The sequence below is a fragment of the Salmo salar genome, chromosome 07 (assembly GCF_965601325.2).
Source record: "Salmo salar chromosome 07, fSalSal1, whole genome shotgun sequence".
NCBI classification, from domain to species: domain Eukaryota; kingdom Metazoa; phylum Chordata; class Actinopteri; order Salmoniformes; family Salmonidae; genus Salmo; species Salmo salar.
In genome coordinates, this window is record NC_138297.1 from 29,917,743 (window position 1) to 29,937,179 (window position 19,437).

Below are 19,437 nucleotides of genomic sequence, written 5' to 3' on the forward strand. Positions count from 1 at the left end.
GTTATGGGGCTGTTTTGCTTGCATTGGTCCTGGGGCACTTGTTAACTTGTTAAGGTCAATGGCATCATGAACTTTACCCATTACCAGGATATTTTAGCCGAAAACCTGGTTGCTTCTGCTTGGAGGCTGATTCTTGGCCTCAAGTGGATCTTCCAGCAAGACAATGACCCCAAGTACACATCAAAATCCACAAAGAAATGGTTATTTGACAACAAAATCAACATTTTGAAAATGGCCATACCAGTCTCCGGATTTGAACCCCATTGAAAACATGTGGTTTGAATTGAAGAGGGCAGTCCGTATGCGCAGACTTAAGGATATCAAGGATCTGGAAATATTCTGTATGGCGGAATGGTCTAAGATTCCTCCCAATGTGTTCTCCAATCTCAAAAACATTATATACTGTAAAAAGGCTAAGTGTCATTATCCTCGCAAAGGGAGGTTGCACAAAGTATTGAAAACAGGGGTGCCAACCTATCATTTTGAGATAAAAAGGATTACTTGTTCAATAAAATCTCTTTCTCTAAACAATTTTATTAGTATAAAATAATATAACTGTCCTGGTTTTTTGACCATACAATATAGCTCAGAATTTATATTATCTATTTGAGACAGTATTTTTTTTACTCATCTTTATCAAGGGTGCCAATCATTTTTACGAGGTGACTGTAATACTGTAGTCGAGAGGAAAAGTGGGGCTGGAATGGAGGGATTGAGTTTAGAAAAGATATCGGAGAAGTGAGGTTTGTAATAGTGAGTGAGAGATTCGAGAGAACGACTGATAGAGAGACAACAAAGCAGGCATAGAGATACTGAAAGTGAGAGGGGAGGAGGGAGGGAGGGAGCCATGTCATCATGCCCTGTGAAACAAAACAGGGGCAAAATAGTGAGAGGGGGAGAGAGATAGGCAGGGAGAGAGCAACACATAACAGAGGAAGTAGGGGTAAAGAGAGCGTGAGAGAGAGAGGCAGATTAGAGAAAAGGAGATAACACAGGTCGACTGAGAGGGAGGGATAGCGATAGAGAGAGCGAGAGAGAGAAATTGAGGTATTTTATTCCCTTCCTAAATCCCGGTCAGAGTGATTTTTGCAGCTCACAGTAACGTGGTTGTCATGGTTACATGTAAAGATCGCGTTTTTGCCATTTTAGCCTGGTCAAGCTTTGAGGCACATGGTTCAAAAGCCCCCCCCCCCCCCCCCACACACACACACACACACACACACACACACACACACACACACACACACACACACACACACACACCATGGTTAAAGCAGAGATAGTTTAATGGAGGGGTCTAACTTAAAAATATATTCGTCATGGACCTGTTGAACAGTGAGCCTGTGTGTTAGTGTGTGTCTGTGTGTCTGTGTTGACATTAGTCAGACGTTGTCACCATAGTCACATTGGCACCATGTTGTCACATTCAAAAGCTCAACACTCTACTCTCTACTCTTTCTCTCCCTCTCCTTCTGTCTCACTATCCCGCTATCCCTTTCTCACTCTCTCTTTCCTTCTCTCTCTCTCTCTCGCACCAGGAGCTTCTGGGGTAGAGTGGAACTTTCCCTGGTCGCTAGGTAACAGTCTCCGGGCTGAAAGACAAAGCAGGGCCTGGTCTCCATGGCAACTTCAGCAGTGTGAAGAGTGAATGGAGTTTGGGTAGTGGTGGTAGTAGTAGTGGTGTGTGTGTGTGTGTATGTGGGGGGGGGGGGGGCAGTAAAGGGGAGGTTGGTGATTATTCTTACAACAGTGTAGTGTCTGTGTCGGTGTGTATGGTGCCGCCTGTTTAGCCAGACAGTGACGGGCCCCCCACTCAGACTCACACACAAACTCACACACACAAATGGACCATACAGTTCCCTTAGCTCTATTTGACGAGCACACCCCTCACTCACCCAGCAATAGAGAATAGGCATCCAAAGGTCGAGTAGCTATTGCAATAGAGTGATGGCGCTAGAGAGAGAGAGAGAGAGAGAGAGCGAAAGAAAGGGAAAGAGAGTGCGAGAGAGGGAGGGGGAGTCAGATAGAAAGAGAAAGGGGGACCGCGAGAGAGAGAGGGAGAGAGAGGAGAATACTCAATCGCTCTCACTTTGCCCCCTCTTGCATGGCTTACAGTGAGAAATATGGCTCAACAGGTGTGTGAGGCATGTTTTTACCCTCATAGTTTGCCCGCTGTTTCCTTTAGCTCAATGACAATTGTATGTGTGTGTGTATGTGCATGCGTGCTTGACAGCGTGTGTCTGCATGCCTGCCTGTGTGCGTGTACACATGTACAGTTGAAGTCAGAAGTTTACATACACTTAGGTTGGAGTCATTAAAACTCATTTTTCAACCACCACAAATTTCTTGTTAACAAACTTTAGTTTTGGCAAGTCGGTTAGGACATCTACTTTGTGCATGACACAAGTAATTTTTCCAACAATTGTTTACAGACAGATTATTTCACAATTCCAGTGGGTCAGAAGTTTACATACACTAAGTTGATTGTGCCTTTAAACAGCTTGGAAAATTCCAGAAAATGATGTCATGGCTTTAGAAGCTTCTGATAGGCTAATCATTTGAGTCAATTGGAGGTGTGCCTGTGGATGTATTTCAAGGCCTACCTTCAAACTCAGTGCCGCTTTGCTTGACATGATGGGAAAATTAAAGAAAATCAGCCAAGACCTCAGAAAAAGAAATGTAGACCTCCACAAGTCTGGTTCATCCTTGGGAGCAATTTCCAAACGCCTGAAGGTACCACGTTCAGCTGTACAAACAATAGTACACAAGTATAAACACCATGAGACCACGCAGCCATCAAACCGCTCAAGAAGGAGACGCGTTCTGTCTCCTAGAGATGAACGCACTTTGGTGTGAAATGTGCAAATCAATCCCAAAACAACAGCAAAGGACCTTGTGAAGATTCTGGAGGAAACCGGTACAAACGTATCTATATCCACAGTAAAACGAGTCCTATATCGACATAACCTGAAAGGCCGCTCAGCAAGGAAGAAGCCACTGCTCCAAAACCGCCATAAAAAAGCCAGACTACGGTTTGCAACTGCACATGGGGACAAAGATCGTACTTTTTGTAGAAATGTCCTCTGGTCTGATGAAACAAAAATAGAACTGTTTGGCCATAATGACCATTGTTATGTTTGGAGGAAAAGGGGGAGGCTTGCAAGCCGAAGAACACCATCCCAACCGTGAAGCACGGGGGTGGCAGCATCATGTTGTGGGGGTGCTTTGCTGCAGAAGGGACTGGTTGTCACGCCCTGACCTGAGAGAGCCTTTTTTATGTCTCTATTTAGGTTTGGTCAGGGTGTGATTTGGGTGGGCATTCTATGTCCGTTTTTCTATGCTTTGTATTTCTTTGTTTTGGCCTGGTATGGCTCTCAATCAGGGACAGCTGTACATCGTTGTCGCTGATTGGGAGTCATACTTAGGCAGCCTGTTTTCCTTTGGGGTTTGTGGGTAGTTAATTTCTGTTTAGTGGTTTGCACCTGACAGAACTGGTTTGCTGTCGGTTTCTTGTTTTTTTTGGTTAAAGTGTTCTATCTGTAATAAATTCAAGATGAGCACTATCCACGCTGCGCCTTGGTCTACTCTCTTCAACGACGGCCGTTACACTGGTGCACTTCACAAAATAGATGCCATCATGAGGCAGGAAAATTATGTGGATATATTGAAGCAACATCTCAAGGAATCAGTCAGGAAGTTAAAGCTTGGTCGCAAATGGGTCTTCCAAATGGACAACACCCCAACATACTTCCAAAATTGTGGCAAAATGGCTTAAGGACAACAAAGTCAAGGTATTAGAGTGGCCATCACAAAGCCCTGACCTCAATCCTATAGAAAACTTGTGGTCAGAACTGAAAAAGCGTGTGCGAGCAAGGATGCCGACAAACCTTACACAGTTACACCAGCTCTGTCAGGAGAAATGGCCCTGAATTCACCCAACTTAATGTGGGAAGCTTGTGGAAGGCTACCCAAAACATTTGACCCAAGTTAAACAATTTAAAGGCAATGCTACCAAATACTAATTGAGTGTATTTAAACTTCTGACCCACTGGGAATGTGATGAAATAAATAAAAGCTGAAATAAATCATCCTCTCTACTATTATTCTGACATTTCACATTCTTAAAATAAAGTGGTGATCCTAACTGACCAAAGACAGGGAATTGTTACTAGGATTAAATGTCAGGAATTGTGAAAAACTGAGTTTAAATGTATTTGGCTAAGGTGTATGTAAACTTCTGACTTCAACTGTATGAGTGAGAACAGTAGGTCTTGTTTGCGAGGTGGATAATAGCACAGTGGCATTGCTCTCTAGTCAAAGGAACAGTCTATATGGTGTGCTAGGCTCTAGAACAGCCAGAACTGAGTTAAAATACTATGTAGAATCTTTTCCAAAACTCCAATAACTTTGCTCTAGACTGTCTAGTGTCAGATGGGCGGGGATTACAGATTTGAAACTATTCTCTTGGTCCATGAAGCCAGTTAAGCTCAATGAAGCACAGATAAAGTGTTTGAAATTACTTTGAATACTGTTGGAACCTGTTTTGCTTGGGGCTAGGCCAGATGGCTGCCAGGGGGTAGATTTAGGAGTTTACTCACGGGGGAGAGGGGCTGCCTGGGCTAGGCTGGCGTCCTTGTCCCCCCTCTCCACCCTCCTTACACTGGGATGGAGGGGTGGAGGGAGTGAGAGAGAGAGAGAGAGAGAGAGAGGTAGAGAGACAGAAGAGACCAGCAGACGTTCTCTCCCCCCTTCACCCTCCACACACTAGGATAGAGGGAGGGAGGGGTGGAGGGAGAGGGAGAGAGACAGAGGAGAGCAGCAGACAAAAGCATGTTTGTGTTCATGAGAATGTGATGGAGACAGTGGCCCTACTATGTGTGGAAGCAGTGTCAGCCTCGTCCTAGAGAACGGGGGGTTAAGAAAGAGGGAGAGGGAGGTAGGAGGCATGAAGAGAGAGAGAGAGATGTAGACCAGAGAGAGCGAGTGAGATGGGGAGAAAAAGAGAGAGATAAGGGGGAGAGAAAAAGACTAGAAAGTAATAGAATAGATCAATAGAGAGACCCTTTAGGGTTACAGGGAAAGGGGGCACACAGACAGACAGACAGACAGACAGACACATTGACGCACGCACTCACACTCATCTAAACAAATAGACACACACCTGCACTGCATTCCATTTTCCATTCACCCGGGGCTAGGAGTGTATTCTCCCACGTAACACTCTCTCTTTATTGACTAAAAACTGCTTTGAATTGAGAGGAGATGAATGTAACATTTAAGGTAATGACCATGTGTGGCTGGAGGGGTGGGGGGCGGCAGGGCCAGTAAAACACACTGTTATTATATTGCTCTCCCTGAGTCACAGATCTAGGTTCATTTTACCCACACCCTATCATAACCTTCACCATTTAAGGGAAAATGACACAAACTGACCGTATAACAGTGTCTGTCATGAGAAAGATGACAGGGGGAGGGAGAAGACACGTCCATTGACTCACACACACACACACACACACACACACAGACACCATTGGGCGTACGTTTAGGTGTACCATTGGGTCTGTATATGGATCACTGCCCTCTCCTGGTAGAAGAGAGTATGACACTTCTTGTATTTAGGTCATCCCTGAGCCCTGTCAATCATACATACACATCAGTGGAGCTGGTGGGAGGAGCTATAGGAGGAAGGGCTCATTGTAATGGCTGGAATGGAATTGATGAAACGGAGTCAAACATCTGGTTTCCATATGTTTGATGTGTTTGATACCGTTCCATTTATTCCAGTCCAGCCATTACAATGAGCCCGTCCTCCTATAGCTCCTCACACCAGCCTCCTCTGATACACACACACATATACATATATATATATATATATATATATATATATATTATATATACATATATATATACACACACACAAGTCGCATTCGGAGAGATCCACCAAGAATTCTTCTTCTCCTTTTCAAGGCAAGACAGCTGTATGTGTGTGCCGTGTGCGTTCATCTTTTATTTTAGGTAGATGCCATTTCCCAAGAGCACACACACACACACACACACACACACACACACACACACACACACACACACACACACAACACTTGAAAAACACTCAGTTACTGTCACAGTTACTCAAAACTCAATCACCTACATCAAATACACTCTTTCACAGAAGCTAATCTTATCAGGTGCATTGTCACATCGGCACCACAGTGTCACTCAACAGCTAAATATTGTCATATTAACAGTCACGGACGCATACAGTGTATTGATGTTTGTGTGGCTTACTGGCAGTAGTAAGTATAGCCACGTTCCAGCCTCCCATCTGCAGAGTTGCCTGACTTTACCGGAGAGATCCAATAGAATAGAAGGACTGCTTCTGTGCTCCCCATTCTATCTTACTCTTCTATTCTCTATCTCCCATTCTCTCTCATCTTTCTACTTCTCTCTCTCTCTCTCTCTCTCTATTTATCTATCTCGCTCTCTATCTATCTCGCTCTCTTTCTCTCTCTCTCGCCGCTCTCTCTTTTTCTCTCTTCCTCTCTAGAGAGATGTTTCCCCTAACCACAGATATAGGGTCAGATTACACAACCCAAACCTTAACCATTAGGGAGTTGGAAATACAACTGACTGTAGGACAGTGGTTAGGGGTAATGTCTAGAGAAGAGAAAACTGACACACTAAAGAAATGTGGCCACACGCTCGTACTTTGATGCAAAGTATGTGTTTAAGGGTCACTGTTTCAAAATTAGCTAACAGCTCTCTCTCTTCTCTCTTTCCCTTCCTGCCCTCCCTTCTCCTCCCTCCCTCAGACCATGTCGGAGTACAGTTCTTTGCTCAGTGACCTGTCTGAGAACATCACCAACGAGGACTTGGACCAACTCAAGTCAGCCTGCAAGGAGGACATCACAGAGGACCAGAGCAACACAATCACCTCCTCCAAGGAGTGGTTCAACTACCTGGAGAAAAACGAAAAGCTGGCACTGGGTGAGAGAGGGAGAATTTTCCAGGTTTCCCAGATCAACATTTGGGAAGGGAAGGGAGGAGGAGGAAGGGAGGTAGGGAGGGAGAGATGGAGGGGAGTATAGGGCCCTATAAAATCTGTTGTATTTTTTGCTTGATTCCATTTCGTTTTTTTCCCAAATTTTCCCTAACTCCACAACAATGCTTAAACCACATCAGGAGACCACTTTTGAGGTCTGGTAAAAATCGAAGGAATTCCGATTTTGGGGTGTAGCTACCCTTTAATTCATGTGCACACCAGCCAGAGACCGTTGTTTTGTTAGTGATGTTTCTGTAGAGTTCACATGATTGCAGAGTTTGCAAAACAAAATGGCCACAGGATTGATGCAAATAATCATGATATCATGATATCATTCTGCCAGATAGGCATAGGCTAAATTGTAGTTTAATTGAGAAGGTTTTTGGCGAACCTTTTCATCTCTACCAGAAGATGTTATCATTAGCATCATCATCGCTAACGGCTACACAACGTTTTTGCGTGCACCGCACACATAAACACAGTCTTCGGCGTTCCTGTGCCGTTTCAGGAAGTTGCAGGAACGTACGAACCACTGATGCATTTTGTTCATGTCTTATGATTTACTTGGGTAAATTCATACATTTTCACATTTTCAAAAAGTTCAATACATGTAGTTAATTTCCTATTAAGGTCAATACATTTTAGAACATTGTTGAATTCCGTTTAAATGGTATTCCGTCAATGTTCTCCGCAACACAGATTTTATAGGGCTCTAGGAGTGGAGAGAGGAGAGAGAGGAGGAAGGGGACGGAGGAGAGGGAGGGATGGAGGGTTGTTTCATGGCGCAAACGAGCGAATATCTTGTAACGCACGTTTAAGAAACGTTTCAAATTAAATCACTTTCATATTATAATTAGTATTCTTGCACAGATCTTTGCTGTTTTGCACCTCAAAAATGTCACGCTATGTTGCCCTTCTTATAGATAACCTGTCATACATCGAGCACATCTTTGAGATCTCACGACGACCAGACCTGCTGACCCGGGTCATTGAGTATCGCACCACCGTACTCAAGATCTCTGAGGACGACGAGATCGACACCAAGCTCACACGCATCCCCTCTGCCAAGAAATACAAAGGTGTGTGTGTGTGTGTGTGTGACACCAAGCTCACACGCATTCCCTCTGCCAAAAAAAACATTCAACTTTTACTGAGACTTTACTCTTTTTTCTTTCTCTTTCTCTCTCCTCAGATATCATTCGCCAACCCTCTGAAGACGAGATCATAAAGTTGGCTCCTCCCCCTAAAAAAGTGTGAGGTCATCACCCCTGACCTTTGCACTTTGACCCCTGGCACTCCAACCATCTCGACCCCCCCCCCCCTTCGCCCCGCCTCAGCCCCGTTCCACTAACATTCACCACATGACATAGAGACTAGCAGCCCTTCTCCAATTAACCAATCAGATCGCCACGATGCTTCGCTGCCACGTCTGCCGCGATCGCCTCTTCCCTGACTAAAGGAGGAAGAGAGGAAGAGCTCAAGATGAGAGAAAGATGGAGAGAACAAAAAAGAGAAAGAAAGAAAGACAGAGCCAAAGCTAAAATCCAATCCCTCTTTGTTAAAAGATGTGTGGGTTAGTTTGTGTACCTGTAACACTGTTTTGAGAAAACTTGTGTGTGTGTGGGGGGGCGTTCCAGTTCAACCTAGATGTTGCAGGAAAAGCACCATTATATCAGATCCAGTAGTTACATCTCCTGTGTTAGGTCATTAGGATGAACCTGTTGTCATTAGTTACATACTGTAGATGTGCAACCATATTATTCAGTCAATATATCACTAAGGGGCAAATCCTAACTTCAGTCCAATGTTCACTTAGTCATGCATTGGGATACTAAGTGAAAATGTGACTTAAGTGGAAGTTAGAATTCCACTTAACTTAGCATTATGCATTGCTTTATCAGTTGAGCAAGAAGACACCTATAATACAGGTGTCATATTCCCTTTATTCAAAACTCGGATGACATCATCAGATCATTGGATTTTAAAAAGTATTTTGTTAGATAGTCGTAGAAAAAGCCAATATTTGCCTTTAGACCAGCCATAGCACGGAATTATCGAAGAAGAAAATGTTATGATATTAAGTTTATTTATTCGGTAATTCAACCGAATATTGCTTAAATAGTCACACTTATTTACCCTCATTGTGATTTTACACAGAGATTCAATGCTCCTTTACTATGAAATCTTATTATAAAAAAACACCTTATTGTGAAAGCGTATTATAAAAACGTATACAAAATTATTATATTGATCAACTTAAAAACTATATGAAGCAGTATATGAACTATATGATATGAAAAAAAAGTCGACAATATATTTTATATATTTATAAAATATATTTGAATGTTTTTTTTACATAGTTAATATAGTGCTTCATGTGGTGTTGATCAATATAATATTTTTGTATATGTTTTATCATACGCTTTTACAATAAGGTGTACCTATAAACTTAACTATTTTACTCGATAACAACAGCAACAAAAATGTTTAATGGACAGTTACTTTACTTTAGTGGCAGGGCTCTAGACAATTTTCGCCAGTGCCAAGTAAGACACCTGAGATGGTAGCCTATGATTAAAAACGTAAGATATTTCATCTAACATATCAAGGAAATGCAGGATGGCTATTTTGATGTGCAACCTGTCAAAATAGGATCCAGAATTATCAGATAGATTATTGGCTCTTCGGAGAATTTGCCGACATCTTGGCGCATAAGCTATTATTCACCATCTGAGGAAGTGGGAAGTCAAAACACTTAGCCATGGAGGCTAATTGATTAATCTATCAGTAAATGCAGGCTAATGTTCTACAAAAACTTTCCAGCCCTAGACTAGGCTACTTGATGTTGGGCTATTCACTGCAAATGGCGCGCTCGGCTCCGCTAAGCGGGTGCATCAAAACGATACTAACTACAGCCTACTGCGGTTGTAAGGTAGGGCCGTGAACTCAATATTAAGAGGTACATGATATACTGACAGAAAGCTGTGACTCTCCCCTCTGTAACGAAAATAACAGTAGTTGGTTGTTTTTCTCGCAATAGCCTTTTGAGCAACAGTCATATGCTTGGGCTTCTCAGAATGCATTTCTTCCTCTGTGCGCAAAACAGTGGGAGATGGAGTGAGTCAGCAGCCGACAACGAAACAGGGACAGGCAAATACTTTCATAAGTAGGAATCAACAATGTATAGGCTATTACAGATGACACAATAATAGTTTTAGAACAATCTACATGAATGTTGTGTAGGAAAATTACCGACGTAAGTAAAATGCTTCGGTAAGAGGAAGGCAGAGTCGATGTGGGTAATTTTCGGTTTACCGTCCCATCTTCAAAATATATAAACGTTTGTCTTTCTGCTCAGACAACGCCACTCGAATTCCAGCCGAATAGTTTTTCAGTACGTAAAACAACTGACCAATCATAGAGCAGGGAAGGGGGCGGGACTACTGCTTCTGAAAGGAAATGTAAGGAAAGAACAAAATGGTAGAAAGAAAAAAAACAGGCTCAATATCATGAAAACAAAGTACAATATATAAATCAATGATATACGTCAATTGTTCATAATCTCGTTTGTGAAACGCCCAAGTACTGCATGAGTCATCAATAAACACACAAGAGTCAACTAATCTCATCCCTAATCCCTAACACATTTTGAGCTGTCTCAGCCACTATACATCAATAAAAAAACAAGACTGTTGATTCAAATGAAATAATTACTCATGTACGTATATTACACTGTGTTTCATCCCTATGAAGAAGCCTTAGCAGAATTTGTGTATGTGACAACTAATGTGTCAAATGTGAAAATGTATGTGTGCCCATGTGGTTGCACCCGCACACCAGTGGAGACTGCTGAGGGGAGGACGACTCATAATAATGGCCAGATTGGAGTAAATGGAATGGCATCAAACACGTTGACTCCATTATACTCCATTCCAGATATTATTATGAGCCATCCTCCCCTCAGCAACCGCCACTGCCGCACACATCAAGTTCAGTCTCGCTCGTAAAGAAGGGGACTATATTGTAAGTTTGCTGAGCGCTTCGCGAGTGGTCCGTATAGATGTCTGCTAAACTAAAGGGTCTAGTGAAACCTTTTCTGATGTCCTAAGAGCTCAGAAAGACTTACACATAGACCTTTCTATAATTGTATAGTCACACCACAATGCACACCACTTTCTCTGAAAAAGAAACAACCTTTTCTCTCCTATAACCCCTACCCCATCCCCTCTTTCCCTACCCCCAGTGCCAATGACCAAGCCTTTTATTTCGATCGCAGATTTTGTGATCTGTTTTTGTATTGCTCGCTGTTTATCGTAGAGTGTTGGAACTGATTTGTATCTAACTTTATTTGTTATATACACCTCCACATGTATTATCCTCATTATGTAGACCAGGGTCTGTATTCACAAAGCGTCTCAGAAAAGGAGCCCTGATCTAAGATCAGGCCCCCCCCCCCCCCGTCTATATAATTGTATTCATTATGATCTAAAAGGTAAAACTGATCCTAGATCAGCACTCCAAGTCAAAGACTCTTTATGCATACCGAACTAAGTCAAAAAGAGTATTGTAAATATGTTCAGACCATTTCTATTAAGGTGGACAGCCAAGCAAGTCACCCTTTCAAAGCCAGCACCCCTTTATAGTGAAGCGGTGGCTGCTGCTAACAAAGCCTGTGCTGAAATGTGTTATTTGATCCGAGATATGTTGCTAGGGGCAGCATTAAAGTATGGTTATAATCAGGGTTAGGTTAACCTGATCCTGGATCTGTTGCTAGGGAGAAGGAGTACAGTATTGCAGGCAACGGCACTCAGTTGTACTTAACCGCTATGATCTGTGGGTGCTGGTCGACAGGGTAGGTAGGTAGGTAGGTAGGTAGGTAGGTAGGTGCTCGTCTTGCTGGGGAGTTTGTGTCAGACGACCATTGTAGATCCTCTTAGGCCTACTATCGCACTGACCACTTACAGAGTTCTGGAGATAAACATAGGAATTGTCCTTACTGTAAAACTTTTGGGGGGGGGGGGGGGAATGTTTTTTTTTTATCAATTCTTTGGTGTAGATTCTTATGAGGATCGCAAGGGAGGTGTTTTCTTGTTTGTTTTTGTCTTGTTTTTGTTTTGCATGTTTTTTCATGCTTACAGTATGTAGGGAATTGTGAATCTCGGTGTTTGTGAACAAGTGACCATTTTTTCATGTCAGAATTCCATTATAGGTCATGGACTGTGTCATGTTAGCAATTGTGTGGTAGGATATCAGTAGAGAAATGGATAAACCTTAGACACATACACACACAAACACTCATAATGCACCGATTAACTAAATAATAATACAAATCAATGGCCCGATACCAATAAGGATCAACCTTCACTTTACAACATTCAAATTCTTCTCATATCTAAATGCATATGTATTTGGTTATCCATGTTTGTTTGGTTGTAGCTACTGTATATACATATTTCTATATTTCAGCTCACACCCAGAAAAAGAATTCAAGCGATGAGGAAGTTACCATATTCGTTACTAAGAATGCAAACCCCTTTTCATTCCTGTGAATAGGTGGAGTGAAGATCCCTTTTCATTTCACCATTCCCTTTTTCTCTCTTCCCCCTCTTTTACCCTTTGTCTTCCTCAGGACCCCCCCCCCCCCCCCATGAATCAGTCTATCTATCAAGTGTTCTATATCTATGGTAAAATCTCACAATAGGGTCCAACCCATGGCGCTCGGTGTGGATTTTATATCTTTCTTATTGGTTAGAAATCACGTGTATGTCATCGCTTTGCTTTTTATGCGGCCATTGGCATAAATAATAACAACATATCACTCACAAATGATGTCAATTTGGAATTCCGTGTACCAATTACATATCAAGTTACAAAAGAATGCTGCAAAAAATGTGTATTAAAAAATAATAAAATATAAATAAAAATAAATATAGCCTATATGACAAATATATATAACAATATAACCAAGACATACATAGACATAAAATTATAATGATCATTTTAAGACGTACGACAAAGCTAACCGTTACAGAGAGCTCACCAAACTACAATTCAAATTCATACTATTCAAACTACAGGAGTTTGACTTTTCCCTTTATCCCTTCGTTTACATTCAATACACTTAAGTTATGATTGAAGGGATTTTACAGTAGTTCATTTTCCTATGTTTACTTTTCGAAATTGTTTTGATTAGGTTGTACATATATATGATGAATTTATATCAATATGTTGGTTTCGTAATGGATTAATTTATTTTATGCCAATATATTGTTTGTTTTTGTATTTTTTAAGTATCCTGATATGTTCACTAAATGGGGTAAAAACGTGTCACTTATCTGATATTAAGTAAGGGTTGATATTACAGAGACCACACTTCAATTTAGATTTTAATCTCTGTATCTCTATCCACGTTTTTATCTTTAAATATGGAGTTAGGGGTTACGTTGTTTTTATTAAGTTAGGAGATATAACCATCCTTCCTTAAAAAAAAACAGATTGTATTCTATTATTGTATTTCATTTGTCTTCTTATCATCGGATGTATTTTACAATACACACGCAAAATACACAAACTATTATCCAGACAGTTGCTAAATTGCAACAGGATATCCATTGTGATTATCTCTTCACGTCATTGTTGTTGTTTTTCATTGTGGTTGTTTTTATTGGATTATTGTCATTGTTTTTGATAGAGATGCTTTTGTTTGTTGTGCCGTGAAATGTAACTATCTGAAGGCAGGCCGCTGGGTAGAAAAGTCTCACTCAGAAGAGTTTGTTCCATTTCTGTTCTTTTTCTTTTCATTTTTTTCTAGCTGTAGAAGAAAGTGTTGATTTGCGGTTGTGACCCCATGGATAGAGAGGTAGAGGAGGGGTGAATTTGGAGTCAGTGCAGTGTAGCAGTAGATGAAAACCCAGGCCCAAATTAAACCAGTTGCAAATCAAATAATTTCCCTGAGACTAACAACTTGCTAGGTTTATCGGTTTTAACAGGTTTCAACTGGTTAGCCGGTCACAATTCCAACAGTGTTAACATAGTATGTGAACCTGCATTGTGATTTCCTTTATCTAAGGTAGATTGAATTTGGGGCCTGAGTTGGATTTGAAGTGGCTGGTGAACTATAAATTACAAAGGTCTTAAAGAATAAGTTAATTATTTTACAACTTAATGTTTGATGGTTCCTTATCCATTAGAATTGATCCTGGCTCATAGACTACGTTCAGGGTAAGGAACCATCCAACATTAAGTAGTAAAATGACAAACTTCTCCTTTAAGGTGTTGATTGTTTCAGGACTCATACATGATGCTGTACAGTAGGCTAGAGAGGTTGTGTTGAGTATTTCTATGTGGAGTTTTGTGTGCTTGGCAAGAAGTTAGTGAGGTTGGGGATGTTGAATGTCTGAATTTGGAAGATATTTGTACAGCAGAACAACATTGACAAACATAGATTTTGCATCTGTCACTGTTCATTGCGTGGGGAAAAGAGTGAAAGAGCAAAAATCAATTTAAATTGTGCCCATGCATTTTTAAAGCATGACTATTCAACCTTCTAGGACTAAATAGCAAAATGTGACGTGACAATTTTCAAATAAACATTTACATTAATATGCACAAGAAGCAAGCTTTCACACCATATAGTAAAAGTGCCAACTTTATAGTTTAGTTGCAAAACTGCTAGGGAGGCAGATGGGAGACTTGACAAATCCTGATGCTTGTATGTGCTGTTAACAGAATAAAACAAATTGTACAGTATGTGTACTGAACAATCTCTCAGAGGCTACGTTCCGAAATCCACACTGGCGTACTATTTAGAATGCAGTAGTATGTATGCTAGTGTGGATATCGGGACAGAGCCTCTTTTCTTTTAGACGGAAGTTGAAGGCCGTTTTTGGCGGCTGTAAGAAGCCATTTTAAAAGTGTGTGTTTTTGCAGTAGAGACTAGCTAGCAACATTTGTTGTGCCGTGTTTTGAGGTGCTCTGCGAGAGGTGAGTTCAACAAGGCGAACCGTATGCGAATGTTTGCTAACAGAAGCTAACACGGTCCATTTGGTTTGTGTTAGCTGCAAACGTTTGCTAACATTAGCTAGCTAACAGTCTAAAAAGGTAGTGTGCAGGAAACATAAGAGTCTGTTTTGGGTCTAAACTTGAAAAAATTGCTATTTGCGGCTTCACTAACAGTTTTGAATGTTTATTGTTCAACTGAGATTATTACTAGGTATTCTAACATTGTTGAACTCCCCTCAGGTCGGTGTCGGGGCCATATATTTAGAGAGTTTGGACATTGTGTTTCTATAATGCACTTCCATATGGCAGCCATGTTAGCTCCCCATTATTACATTTGCAATATTGAGTTCATTGAATTTCTGACATTTTAAACAATGCTATATCTAACTGAACATCTAGAATTACAATTACAATCCAAACACTCATCATGAATGGATAAATGGAATACTTGAAAGCACTATGCGTTCTAACGGTTGGCTGAACTCTTAAATATATGGCACTGGACAGTGTTAATCATCGTAACTGCAGTGGTGTGGTCCCGTCAACGTGAGTAGAGGTCATCATCGTAAGGTCATGAGTCATGACATTCCTGTGCTTGGTTAGGATAGACTAGGGTCTATGTCCTAATAATATCTCCTTTCTTCTGAAGTGTACACTGGTCATTGCATGTAGCTAGGTATGGGCTAGCTAGAGGGAGTTTCCACCATATTTCGTATAACAGCTATTTCCTTTCAAATAAGCAAAGGGAAGTGTACAAGTGCACACTTTGGGTGGAAGGATAGGTAATTAGGATGTAGCCTAGATATAGGCATCTAACCGTTTGATTTTAACATGAAGGAACTTTGGGATTTCCAGCGGAATTCCACCAGCTGTGTAAAGCAGGCAAGAAGTAGCCTATCCAAATATATGATCATGATCATTTCCCCCTATTCAACATTTTGACCCTCAGAGGTGAAGACAAGTAAGAGAAGGTATTTCTTAATGGATCACTGCATATTATATTTGGGTGTTGGAAAGTGTTGCATTTATGATCCTGTTTAAATATGACATCACAGACTGAGACTGACTTCACTGAGCCACAACACAATAGGCCCCTATGTTCTTAGTGAGTAAGTTAAAAGGTATTAGTCAACCTGCGGTACCTTGCATACTGTTGTACTCATAAGCATAACGGAACCACAACATCTCCGTGGTAACAAAACGTTTGATAAATGCAGGTCAAAGGTCAGGTTTCCTCTGATTAGCCAATGAAATGGTCTCAATCTTACCAAAATGACAGGATGTTGCATCAGTCTGAAGGAGTGGCTTGTCTTGAAGCTCTGTTCTCACCATGTGGTAAAGAGGATGGCCGCATTCCAAGCTGACTGGATAGCAGACACCTTCCAGATCTCACGACTGGATAGGTGTTTAACAATTAACTAACCACATCATATGATAGCAATTTAATACCCTACTGCGTACTTGATGACGTAGCACAGAACCATTGGTTGATACAATTCAATGCCTGCAATGTACTCGGCCTGGAAAGCAACCTATTACAACTACATCAACACCTTGCATTGTTATCATATCTCCCACTGGATGCCATAGGCTATATGCTGTTAGATTTTATTAGAATTCTTATTTTACAGGACCTTGAAAAAAAAAAAAGGATTTATTTTGCAATGACAGCAACAAATAAATAAATCATTAAAATATAAGGTATTACAACATGTATTAAAATAAATACCGACCAACAGATGTGGCTTTTGTCCTGATTTACATGAGACTAAACTGAAATGATGCCATTTTGTCATTGTGCTAAAATTATTATAAATATTATATTATATATTAAAATATATTTGCTAACCTACTGATTTGTCTTGAGTGATCTTTTCTTTCCGGGTCAATTGGCTAGATTTTCAAGCATTCAATACAGATTAATACCTCAGTAACTTTCAACCAGATATTATCAACCAGCAATTTTCCGTGATTTTTGTGAGAGATGTCGCCACTTTCTCGTTTGTTTCCCGCCACTTCAATTGACTGGTGTTGTTGGCTAATCTGTTGCAGTAAAACCATGTGCGGTTATTATGAGGAAGACAACATCTAATGCTGGCTTCAACTTGGCTTTCCATACAAATCCTTCATTACAAAAGCCACCTGGTTTTGGTCGCTTTCTTGTTATAAAAACAGAGATGGTGTGGTTAATGCTACCGCTTTTCATGTCTTTATTGTGTGTGCCTGCGTTGGACACATAGGCTACTGTCGTGTCTTTGGGCACCATTAAACTGAAGACAAATTTATCAAATAACTCCCTGTAATTATTATTACGCGATTAAACTGATTAATCGTTTAACTGTAATTAACTAGGAGATCGGGGCACCAAGGAAAATATTCAGATTACAAAGTTATAATTTTCCTAATATAACTTTCCTATATTATAACATTATATATTATATTATAGTATCTGACCGATTATCTTCTGGTTTAAATAGTGTATTCTTTACCTCGTCCAGTCTCATTCCAAACGTCGTAAATTGTTGTATAAGTCATCCATACATCAACTGTCTTAAAATAATTTATTTACTAAACAAAGTAATTCACAGAAAGCATACAAACAGTAGTTATCGTCACAAAGAATTGGTAGAGTAATGTGCCCTAGTGGGCTAAACCGGCATGGCGGCCTGTTAAACAAACAAGTGGTTGGGGGCAGCGGAGAAGGCACACAGAGTTGATAAATATTAACAATTGATATGCTAATCCTTTGCACATGAACGCTCACTCATTCGGGAACAACTGCAATCAATGTATATTTACGCTCAGTGTGTCGTCGGGATCCTTGTTGGAGAGTTTTTGTCCTGTTGGAGAGTTTTTGTCCGCGTTCTCTCTCTCTCTCTCAGTTAGAATGGATCTTTCAAAGCGACATCCATTAATGTCGTTATAGAATGGATGTTTCGTCGGTCTTCGCGTTCGATGATATCTAATTTCTAACTGCAGACTATTAATTAATATCAAAGACTTGTTATTATTCTGTCGGTATCGATAGTCTAAAAGTTTAACCACGTGGTATGGTTAAACTTCAGTAGAGGAATGCATGGTCAAACCTTGGCTCTCTCTTCTGAGGTAAGCTGGTCTGGTGAAAGAAACCCTGGGTGGGGGTTTTATTCGGAATGACAGAAAAAGGCTGTCTCATGACGCCTTGTCCTGTCTGTGTCCCTGGGGGCGTGCCGATGACTGAGTTAACCTGTTGGGGCTAGGGGGCAGTATTTGCACGGCCGGATAAAAAACGTACCCGATTTAAACTGGTTACTACTCTTGCCCAGAAACTAGAATATGCATATAATTAGTAGATTTGGATAGAAAACACTCTAAAGTTTCTAAAACTGTTTGAATGGTGTCTGTGAGTATAACAGAACTCATATGGCAGGCCAAAACCTGAGAAGATTCCATACCGGAAGTGCCCTGTCTGACAATTTGTTCTCCTTCTGCGGCATCTCTATCGAAAATACAGCATCTCTGCTGGCTCTCAGAAGGCGCCAGAAAGTGGAATGACGTCTCTCCAGTCTCTGGGCGAAAAACAGCAGGAGATTTTGTGAGTGGTCAGGCTGAGAACAGTGACACTGGAGATGTGCGTTCATGTGAATTCGCCCGGTTGGAATATTATCGCTATTTTACGAGAAAAATCGCATAAAAATTGATTTTAAACAGTGTTTGACATGCTCCGAAGTACGGTAATGGAATATTTGGAATTTTTTTGTCACAAAATGCGTCACCCTTCGGATACTGACCTGAACGCACAAACAAAACGGAGGTATTTGGATATAACTATGGATTCTTTCGAACCAAAACAACATTTGTTGTTAAAGTAGAAGTCCTGGGAGTGCATTCTGATGAAGAACAGCAAAGGTAATCCAATTTTTCTTATAGTAAATCTGAGTTTGGTGAGGGCCAAACTTGGTGGGTGTCAAATTAGCTAGCCGTGATGGCCGGGCATTCTACTCAGAATATTGCAAAATGTGCTTTCACCGAAAAGCTATTTTAAAATCTGACACCGCGATTGCATACCCACCGGAAGTTTGCGGTGGGTATGCTAGTTCTGAACATCACAAGCTGGTTTTTTATATAAATATGAACTTGATTGAACAAAACATGCATGTATTGTATAACATAATGTCCTAGGAGTGTCATCTGATGAAGATCATCAAAGGTTAGTGCTGCATTTAGCTGTGGTTTTGGTTTTTGTGACATATATGCTTGCTTTGAAAATGGCTGTGTGATTATTTTTGGCAGGGTACTCTCCTGAAATAATCTAATGTTTTGCTTTCGCTGTAAAGCCTTTTTGAAATTGGACAGTGTGGTTAGATTAAGGAGAGTCTTGTCTTTAAAATGGTGTGAAATAGTCATATGTTTGAGAA

The 19,437-nt window shown here is 40.8% G+C and overlaps 1 protein-coding gene across 1 annotated transcript in view; it reads left to right on the forward strand.

The window, feature by feature from the left end:
• The window catches only part of pea15 (proliferation and apoptosis adaptor protein 15), a 62,992-nt gene extending 54,452 nt beyond the window's left edge, over window positions 1–8,540 (forward strand). The window contains 3 exon segments of the mRNA NM_001146575.2: window positions 6,810–6,984; window positions 7,963–8,118; window positions 8,232–8,540. Coding sequence (NP_001140047.1) covers window positions 6,813–6,984; window positions 7,963–8,118; window positions 8,232–8,296 — 393 coding nt within the window. The 5' untranslated portion in view covers window positions 6,810–6,812 and the 3' untranslated portion in view covers window positions 8,297–8,540.
• The last annotated feature ends 10,897 nt before the right edge of the window (window positions 8,541–19,437 follow it).